This window comes from Mus caroli, unplaced genomic scaffold, assembly GCF_978045245.1.
Source record: "Mus caroli unplaced genomic scaffold, Mus_caroli_1 scaffold_8, whole genome shotgun sequence".
Classification (NCBI taxonomy): domain Eukaryota; kingdom Metazoa; phylum Chordata; class Mammalia; order Rodentia; family Muridae; genus Mus; species Mus caroli.
In genome coordinates, this window is record NW_028227263.1 from 761784 (window position 1) to 771844 (window position 10061).

Here is a 10061-nt window from a genome sequence, read left to right on the forward strand (position 1 = left end):
TCATATACCTGACCACAGGCACTCCAATCTGCTTCTTCTCTAGGCATCTGGTATAACATCCTCAGAGGTGTTGGGAAGCTGGCTGTCATCATTAATGTAAGTGATGGGAGTGGGGATCCTGGCTGGGCATTGAGACCATCCAGGCTGTTGGGAGGGATGTCTCTCTTTAGAAACCTCACTTGAAGACTAAGGCTGTGGCTCAATAGGTAGTGTACTTGTGTGGCAGGCATGAGGCCTGAGTTTCATCCCCAGCATTGAGTAAACCCAGCATGGTGGAGCACACCCGTTCTTCCAGCACTAGGGGTGGCAGGGGGTGGTGGGAAAAGAAGAATCTGAAGTTCAAAGTCATCCTCAGCCTCATAGAAAGTTCAAGTCCAGCCTAGGCTACATAAGGCTCTGTCTCCAAACAAACAAACAAACAAACAACCCCGTTTGTAACATAGCTGAGAAGGGAGAGACAAGCTAGCACCCTTATCTCCATCAACCCCAGTGTTACACTCCTGGCTTTCTTCCCAGCCCATGACCATGTCTTCCCAAGTCATCGTAATGGCCTCAGGTCAGGAGTGGCATAGCCCTTGGCCACTGTGGTCCTCACAGCCTCCATATAATTGCAGCAAAGCCCAAGGCTGGCTCAGAAATGTGGGAACCACAAGTGGACCTCCACCATTCACAGCAGTGTTCTATAACCTCCCACCTCTCCATCCACTGACTGAGCCCCATATGTAGACCCTGTGCACATGGGAAGTAGGGGTTGCTCCCAGAACAGTAACAGGCCCAGGGCATCCAATGCAGAAGCACCTAAAATACAGTCCCCACCAGACATAGGGATAATATTTGAGCTCCTAGGAGCCTCCAAACTCCACCCTGTTGTTCCCTCCTGCCAACTGCCCACTTCTCCAATGAAGGCCTTGAGGACCTTGTTAAAGGAACTGGGAAGGCCTGAAATACAACTTGATATCTATGCTTCCCTCTGGGAGAGTGACAGTAGGGTCCAAAATGAAGATGCCCCAGAGTACAGCCTGTGCAAAGCCAGGGCATACATGAGACATCTACTGAGGACAACTGCAACAATGCTAGGAGCTCCCAGAATATTCTGTATTCTTGCCACATACCAAACCATACTCTGCATACAGCTGGAAGAGATATGGCTGGCAAGCACCCTGTTACAACTAACTAAGGCACAGAAAGGGCAGGTGACATAGCCAAGTCCAACTTAGCCATCAGAGGCTGCTGGGCTTCAGGCCTCTGTGTGAAGTCACTGCAGAGACAGATCTGCCTTAGAGGTAAACAGAAACTTTAAAGTTTGCAGCTTCCTTCTTTGGACTCTTGAGTTTCCCTAGCAAGCCCAGGAGGTGAGGTCTGTGCTCAGTGGGCACAGTCAACCAATTGAACAAGAACAGAAGGATGACAGCGCCCAGAAGTCACATAGCCTATGAGAGGCAGCCCACTGTCCCTGTGGTCCCTGCAGTCCAAGGAGAATCATCACCATAGACAGTCAGGCTCCTGCAAGCTGCAGAGTAGGGTAGGAACCTCCTGACCATTCGTTCATTCATGTGGCTCCCCTGCCCCGCCATACCCTACCTCACGCTGGATCCGTGTTCACTCCTTTTCCCTGGCAGGCCTTTGTGATCTCCTTCACATCTGACTTCATCCCTCGCCTGGTGTACCTCTATATGTACAGTCAGAACGGGACCATGCACGGCTTTGTCAACCACACACTCTCCTCCTTCAATGTCAGCGACTTCCAGAATGGCACAGCACCCAATGACCCACTGGACCTGGGCTATGAGGTTCAGATCTGCAGGTACTGCCTTCATGTCTTCTTCTGAAGAGAGCCCCTTGCAAAGAAAACTGGGAAAGGCTAAGGAGGAGCCAGGCTTCTTCAGGGGCAGGACTCAATGAGTACTTACATGTAAAGTGCCTGCAGGAGTAGTACACACCTGTAACCCCATACTCAGAGCCTGAGGCAGGGGGATTGCTATGAGTTTGAAGCCAACCTGGACTACATGAGACCAGGTCTCAAATGTAATATACTGGGAGGTGAAAACAAAAGATCAGAAGTTCAAGGCCCTCCTCAGCTACATATTGAGACTGAGGCCAGCCTGTGCTATATCAGATCTTGTCTCCAAACAACAACATGGGCTGGAGAGATGGCTTAGCAGTTAATAGCACTTGTTGTTCTTGTAGAAGACCTGTGTTTGAGTCCCAGAACAACAAGGTGGTTCATAACTATCTATAACTCCTGCACCAGGGGATCTGAAACCCTCTTCTGGCCTCCATGGGTAGTAGACATTCATGTGGTACACAAATATTCATATACATTATGTGTGTGTGTGTGTGTGTGTGTATGTTCCTGATGATTTGGTCTCATGAAAACAGAGACCAGCTCTGGTCCCCAGCTCCAGTTCCAGCCAGATTTCCCACCACCTGGATCATAATCCTGTAGGCACCTTGAGCTTCCCACATACACCAGATGCGCCCACCCCAGCCACCTCCCAAAGCTGGAGCCCAAGCTGGCCCAGAGCATAGTAGAAGCAATAGCTAGGACCTGGGATCCCTGCAGGCCCCTGTTTATTTCTGAGCTAAAGCAAGCATAGCCCAGGTCAGCCCCATCCGCTCTGAGAGAGCACATTCCCTCCCCATGGGGGTGAGAGGAGGGCTGATTAGTAAAGCTAAGTAAGAGAAGAAAATGAATCTTCTAGAAGTCATTATGACTGATGGGAGATTAGTAACTGAAGAGCTATAGAAAGGGCTTTCAGGGATGCATAAGAGTTTTCCAGGCGATCCAAGGTTTTGAAGGAAAAGGAGAAACAGACATTTGTGGTAACACTGGAAGCACAGGACGCTTGTTCCTCTTAGAGTGATGATACAACCTCTGCTCAGCACCTGCCACTGTCCCCAGCCAGTTTCATCTGGGGAGCTGGTAGTTCCATGGCAAACAGGCCCCAGAGACTCCTGTCCAACTCCCTTCCAGAACAAAAGGCCCCATCTGCTGTGTTCTTACCAATGTGTCCTCTGGGATGGGGACGGGACTTGGTAGCTCCTGATGGATGCTCATGACACAAACAAGTGAGGGAATGCTCAGGCTGAGGCCTAGAGAGGCCAAGCAGGTGCTGAGGAACACACAGCAAGTTGACAGTCAATGGGAGCTGAGCATCAAGGTTGTGCATCTGGGGCCAGGTGCCTCTTTCTGTGTTCTCTTCCTCAGCCCCGGCTGATAGTGACCAGCCTGGGACATCCCAGCTGCTCTAGAGGCCTGTCCCTGACTTTGGGAATTGTATTGTATTAGTTATGGATCTCGCTCGATGCTGTGACAGAATACCTGACAAAAAAAGCAAACTTAGGGAAGAAAAGGTCCATTCTGGCTCACAATCTAAGGAAAGTCAGGGCAGAAGGGTGTGATGTGGCTGGGCTGGTGGTATTGTATCCAGTCAGGAAACAGAGAGCTAGGAAGCCTTGCTGTTTTACTTTGTTTTCAGCCCAGGACCCCAGCCCATGGGAGGGCTCCACCCACATGGGAAGGCTCCGCCCACATGGGACCCCCGCCCCCAACCCCATGCCCATATTCAGTATGGGTCTTCCTACCTTAGTTAAACCTGTCTGGAAACATCTTCACACCTGCCCAGAGGTCCATGATCATTCTATAACATTTGTCTGCTTTTGGTTGGTTGGTTGGTTGGTGGGTGGGTGGGTGGGTGAGTGGGTGGATGGGTGGGTGCACATGTACCATGGTGCACATGGAGGGCAAAGGTCAACTTTTTCAGGAGTCAGTTCTCTCTCGCTACCATGTTGATCCTGAGAATTAAACTCAGGTAGTCAGTCAGGTTTGATAACTGTCTTTATCACTGAGTCATCTCCCCAGCCCTCCACGGTGATTGTAAATCTTGTCAAGTAGACAATCAAGACCAGCCGTGTGGGCAGAGTGACTAAGAGCACTGACTGTTCTTCCAGAGGACCAGAGTTCAGATCCCATAACCCACATCTGGCAGCTTACAACCTCCTGTATCACCAGCTGCAGTGCGATCTGCCACTCCCTCCTAGCCTGTGAGAACACCACATGCACCTTCATAGACACGCATGCACACATAATTAAATGTAAAAGAAAAAATGTATCATCCATTGTTAACTCAACACCAAACACCAATTTAAATCAGAACATCCCACCCTGGCCCTAAAGGCTCAAATCCATTCATAGCACGCACTGCAGCAGCTAGTCTGTCTCAAAAAGTCCCCAGAGTCTTAACACTTCTAAAATTGCTCAAAGTCCCTGGTGTCTGTTTTATGTCAAGCCCCTGGGCTCTGACCACCCTGTCCAACATGGAGAGAATTCCTAGGCAGAGAGCAGTCCACCACTGCAGCCAGCCACAGAGCCATCTCAGTCCTGAAGCTCCTCTCGAGAGCCCAAGATCCACTTGACCTACCCGTGACTCCTCGTACCCTTTGCAGGTATAAAGATTACCGGGAACCCCCATGGTCAGAACACAAGTACGACATCTCCAAAGACTTCTGGGCTGTCCTGGCCGCCCGACTGGCATTTGTCATTGTCTTCCAGGTATGTGTGTGTTGGGGATGTCTGTCTAATTCTGAAGAAGGACAGCACTTGGGAAGTACTGATAGGGGAGGGGGAGCTGACAGTGGCAGGAGATGTCGTCAGGGACTCTGAAAAGGACGCTGACCCACCTGAACCTGAGTAGTCATAGAACAGGCAAAGAAAGGGTCACCTGGTAAGAGCCGTAAGATCCATTGAGCAGGCTTGCAGGAAGGAGAAGTCAGTCTCTGTGCCTGCTCGTCTCCCTCTGGGTTTCTGGGCCAGACCAGGGCAAGTTCAGACTGGAGGCAGCAGCTCTCAGATGACTCCAGACCCTGGCTAGCAGCACCTACTATTGGGCTGACTCCAGATATATGTGCACACACACACACACACACACACACACACACACACACACACACACACTGATTGAATGGCCAGAGAAGAATTACTGAGGCCCATGTGTGCTGCCTGGGCCATGTCCCTGCACATCCCTCTGGCATCAGGGAAATCTATGCCAGAGCTGGGAAACTCCAAGACCAGGTACTCACTGCTAAGCTCCTTACACGCCCTTGCTGGGCTGGCACTCCTCCATTCACCTTTCACTGAAGTGGGTGCAGAAGACATAAGGCTAGGATTGGGGTAATGCCTTAGTTCCTTCTCTGTTACTGTGATTCATACCATGACCAAAACCACCTGGGGGAAGACTTTGTGACATCATCTCTGTGGGAAGTCAAGATGGAAACTGGAGGAGGAGTTGATGCAGAGGCCATGGAGGGTGCTGCTTACTGGCTTGCTCCCTATGTTTTGCTAGGCTTGTTTCTTCTATAGGGACTACCTGCCCAGGGATGGCTCCTTCCACAGTGGGCTAGGCCCTTTCACATTTCAGTTATCTGTCAAGAAAACACCTCATATAAAGAGGTAGCTCAGCAGTTAAGAGCACCAACTGTTCTTCCAAGGAACCTGGGTTCAATTCCCAGCATCCATATAGCAGCTCACAACCATCTATAACTCCAGTGCCAGGAGATGCAATGCCCTCTTCTGGATGCCCTGAGCACCAGGCACTTACAAGTTGCACATACACTCAAGAAAAACACTCAAATACATTAGAGAAAAATAACTTTTAAAAAATTTTTATAAAACAAAGAAACTGTCCTTCAGGGTTACCTACACGCCATGCAGGTGAAGGCATTTTTTTCACTACCCAATGACTGTAGGTTTTGTTAAATTGACAGAGAACTACCCAGTACATATTAGGGCTAATGAGCTCTTAGATAGCGGCTCTCAACCTTCCTATGCTGCAGCCCTTTAATACAGTTCCTCATGTTGTAGTGACCCCAACTATAAAATTATTTTATTGCTATTTCATAATTGTAATGTTGGTACTGTTAGAATTGTAATGTAACTAATAAGCAGGCTATCTGATATGTGACCCCTCCCCATGGAGTCTCAACCCAAAGGTTGAGGACTACTGCTCTGGGCTAAGTGGATAGCACAGCAGGCAGGGCTGTAGTGGAAAGGGATTGCAGTGAGGCTAGCTCTGCCCATCTCAGCAGGCACACACTGCCCCAGCCACCAAATTACAGACCCATAGCTGTAAAATGGCTGGTTACTGACTTCCACAGCCAAGCTGGAAAAGGGTAAGGAAGAGGGTTCCTAGCTGTCCCACTGTTCAGAGCCGGGAGCATAGCTAGGGGAATCACCTTTGAACAAAGGTGAATCATCCATGCTCAGGTGCCAACAAATGCACCTCAAACGCTGAAGAATCAGTCTTTCGGAGCATTTTCTTGACAACTTAGTTCAGATTCCTCAAGTAGGCCAACAGGGGTAGTAGAGTGCAAGAACCAGCTTCATCCCCAGCTTCTCAAAAAGAAAAAGAAAACACCAGGTCTCCCGTGCACCTCCTTGTCCTGTTTATACCTTCTGGGAACCTGAGACCTGGAGGAATGGAGGTGCACACAGGGACAGAAAGTGAAGGGATGGGCTTTGCCACGTAGAACAGGCAGACAGGAGGTAGTGTATAGGTGGGGCACTAGGTGAGGATATGTAAATGGGTGCACAGGTGGGCTGCATAGGTGGGAGTACACAGGTGGGTACACAGGTGCATAGGTGGGAGTACACAGGTGGGTGCACAGGTGCATAGGTGGGAGTAGGCAAGTGAAGGTGCACAGGTGGGAGTACACAGGTGGGGCGCACAGGTGCATAGGTGGGAGTAAGCAGGTGAAGGTGCACAGGTGTGTAGATGGGTGTACACTGGTGGGTGCACAGGTTCATAGGTGGGTGTACACAGGTGGGGCGCACAGGTGCATAGGTGGGAGTAAGCAGGTAAAGGTGCACAGGTGTGTAGATGGGTGTACACTGGTGGGGTGCACAGGTTCATAGGTGGGTGTACACAGGTGAGGGTACTCAGGTGGGGTGCATAGGTGGTAGTATACAGGTGAGGTACACAGGTGGGATACACAGATGAGACAAGGAGGTGAAGGTGTGTGAGTAGGGTACACAGGTGATGTAGACACTAGGCAGAGGCTGAGGCATTCCTCAGACACCTCCCGCCCCACCCCTAATCACTGCTCTCCCTGCAGAACCTGGTGATGTTCATGAGTGACTTTGTGGACTGGGTGATCCCTGATATCCCCAAAGACATCAGCCAGCAGATCCACAAAGAGAAGGTTCTCATGGTGGAGCTGTTCATGCGTGAGGAGCAGGGCAAGCAGCAGCTACTGGACACGTGGATGGAGAAGGAGAAGCCAAGGGATGTGCCTTGTAACAACCACAGCCCCACAACCCACCCAGAGGCAGGCGATGGCAGCCCGGTCCCCAGCTATGAGTACCATGGGGACGCGCTGTAGCCATGATGACAGGCCAGCAGGCCAGCAGGCTTCTGACTATCACCAAGTGACCACTCAGTTTCCTCCAAAGCCAGCACTTTTAGCCCCACCAGGGCCTGTGGCTCTTGTGTCGTCTGGATGTGTGGAGGACCACTCTGATGCGACAATGGTCTTCTTTCTTCTTTCTGTTTCTTCTCATTTTTGCACAAGGCCATTATGCAGGGAAGTTTTTATCTTTAGTATTCAATGCCAAGGATGGCTGGTGATGGGGATGAACAGGGTGAGGCATGTTCCACAGACATATGGAGGAACATAGAGCCCCCCTGCAGTGGCAAGGAGCCAAGTCAGCATCCTTAGTCTGAAGGATGCCCTGGGATAGATGCAGAATGGTACCTAGGAACCTGCTGACATTTTACAGAAGGGTGAACAACTCAGACTCAGATTCCCAAAGATGTCACCTGCTCTAGTTGGACAAGCTGGAAGACTCCACTGTCTTTCCTTCTGGGAGCTCAGAAGTTCAGACCCGGGGTCAGAAACAGAGGTGCCTGACCACCCACACAGCACACACACATGGAGGCTTCACATTGTACTCCAGTAACGGAGGAGTACAGGGGCTCCCAGTTGTCCAGCACCCTTGGGGTCCCTGGCAGGCTACACACAAGCCACTCAAGGGCCCCTCACATGAAGCTGATGTCCTCCTTGTGAGACAAGCTGTCGTGACAGGCAGGGCATCTCTAAACAGGCTGGAGGGCTTCACCAAGCCCTGGGGCCTCTGTGGATTCATTTTTTTGCTTTTTAGACCATCTATTGGTTTTTGTCTAAAAATCAATAATGTGATGGATTTGAGGGATTTTCTTTCTGTAGCTGAAGGTGGAAGGAGTTTATTTCATTAGTTAACCAAATACTGATAGGAAATTAAAAGATCATTACTACCAAAGATTTTTCTCAATAAAAGCTTCTATTTTGGTAACACACCTATATTTTCACTCGTGGGGATGAGACCCTCAGCACTTACCATTGTAATAGCTTCTAAAACAAGCCTCATGGGCCAGCTTCATTTGATGTGCTAGTCAGCTGTGCAAGGCCTCTCAGCACCATTGCCAGAAGTGTCTCTCTCGCCCAAGCTGGAGAAGGCAACTCCCTGCACTCGTCTTAGGGCAAGGCAGACAGTGCTATAGTTGGCAGCTGGGGTCCGAGTCTCAGGCTTCCAAGGTTTTCACTGTTTGCTAAAATCATGAGACCTGATGCTTCTATTTTCTCTTGTGCAGTGATGTGGTTTCCAATGATGTTTTGTATATAGCTACTGTATCCAAAATTAGATAATTACCAAAAATTCTTTTACAGAAACCATTTTTAAAAAACAAAAACAAAAACAAAAAAACCTAAAAAAAGAAAACAAAAAAAAAACCAAAACTGAATGTATACACACCCACAGGAGACTGTGGCTGAGCGTTCATCAAAATAAATTTGAATACACAACACTGGCCTCTCCTGACTGTTCTTCTCCTAACCTGCTCCTGTCCCCCAAAGTCCCGGATGAGCCCTGTGGTTGGTTAATACAGCAGATTTGAAAACGACCAACCTTTTTTTTTTTTTTTTTTTGGTTTTTCGAGACAAGGTTTCTCTGTATAGCCCTGGCTGTCCTGGAACTCACTCTGTAGACCAGGCTGGCCTCAAACTCAGAAATCTGCCTGCCTCTGCCTCCCAAGTGCTGGAATTAAAGGCGTGCACCACCACCGACCTGAGAACATTCAAGAACACTTATTTCTTCTGTGGCCAGTGTCTAAATTGTTCTAGATGGTCCTGGGATGCCATCTCCCTGTACTGCGTGCATGGGCTGTGCAAGTATTTGTGTGTGCCTCTGAACGTGCACATACATGTGTATACTCGTGGTGCTCATGTGTGCCTGTGTGCGTTTGTGTCTCCATGTTCATATTTGTGTGTACACGTGCACATGCGGACCTGTATGTACACACAGGTGTGTGTGTGTATACGGATATGTTTCAGAAGTGCCTTATGTATCACTCACTTGCACATGCACACTTTGGTATGTGGGTATGTTTATACACACTCCACACAGGCATTGGTGTGTTTGCGTTCATGTTCACACACTCGCTCATGTGTGTATATGTGTATGTGTGCATTCGTGTGTCTGTGTGCAGATGTGCTTTTGTGTTTGGGTGTGGACAGGTGCACTTGACCCTGCTAGGCATGAGCTCTGCCTCAGTGGAGATTACAGTTGGCCATTAGCTGCTTGTCCCACAGCCTCACAGCTAAGGCACCATCTATAACCCAGTGCAGTAGAATCAGCATCACACATTGTCCCCAAATCCCATGGAGAGCAATTTTATGGGACCAGTGTATGTGAGTGGGCAAGTGGGGACATTTATTTAAAGATCTGTTGCCCATATTCACCATAATTTCATAACACAAGAGCTCTTTCTAACACCCCAAAAGGCCAGTAAAGCATTAACCCCATAGCTATGGAGTCTGCATACCATTTAGCCCTGGAACCTCCCCAGAGCAGCAGTGGCCTCTGGTGCCCCCTGCTGTTGGCACTCCTGCAAACCCTGTAGAAAGCTGCAGCTCCTAATCTAACTCTGCCCTAGCAAGGGGGCCTGATGACATGGACACCTTTAATCCCAGCACTCAGAAGACAGAGGCAGGTGGATCTCTGGAGTTCAGGCCATCCAGAGCCATAGTGA

The 10061-nt window shown here is 49.5% G+C and overlaps 1 protein-coding gene across 7 annotated transcripts in view; it reads left to right on the forward strand.

Moving 5' to 3' along the window:
• The window catches only part of Ano1 (anoctamin 1), a 146647-nt gene extending 137878 nt beyond the window's left edge, over nucleotides 1–8769 (forward strand). For all 7 annotated transcript variants that reach the window (XM_085841125.1, XM_085841124.1, XM_085841119.1 and 4 more), the window contains 4 exons: nucleotides 44–96; nucleotides 1620–1804; nucleotides 4447–4552; nucleotides 7111–8769. In XM_085841125.1, coding sequence (XP_085697251.1) covers nucleotides 44–96; nucleotides 1620–1804; nucleotides 4447–4552; nucleotides 7111–7377 — 611 coding nt within the window. In that variant the 3' untranslated portion in view covers nucleotides 7378–8769. The remainder of the gene's footprint in view (nucleotides 1–43; nucleotides 97–1619; nucleotides 1805–4446; nucleotides 4553–7110) is intronic.
• The last annotated feature ends 1292 nt before the right edge of the window (nucleotides 8770–10061 follow it).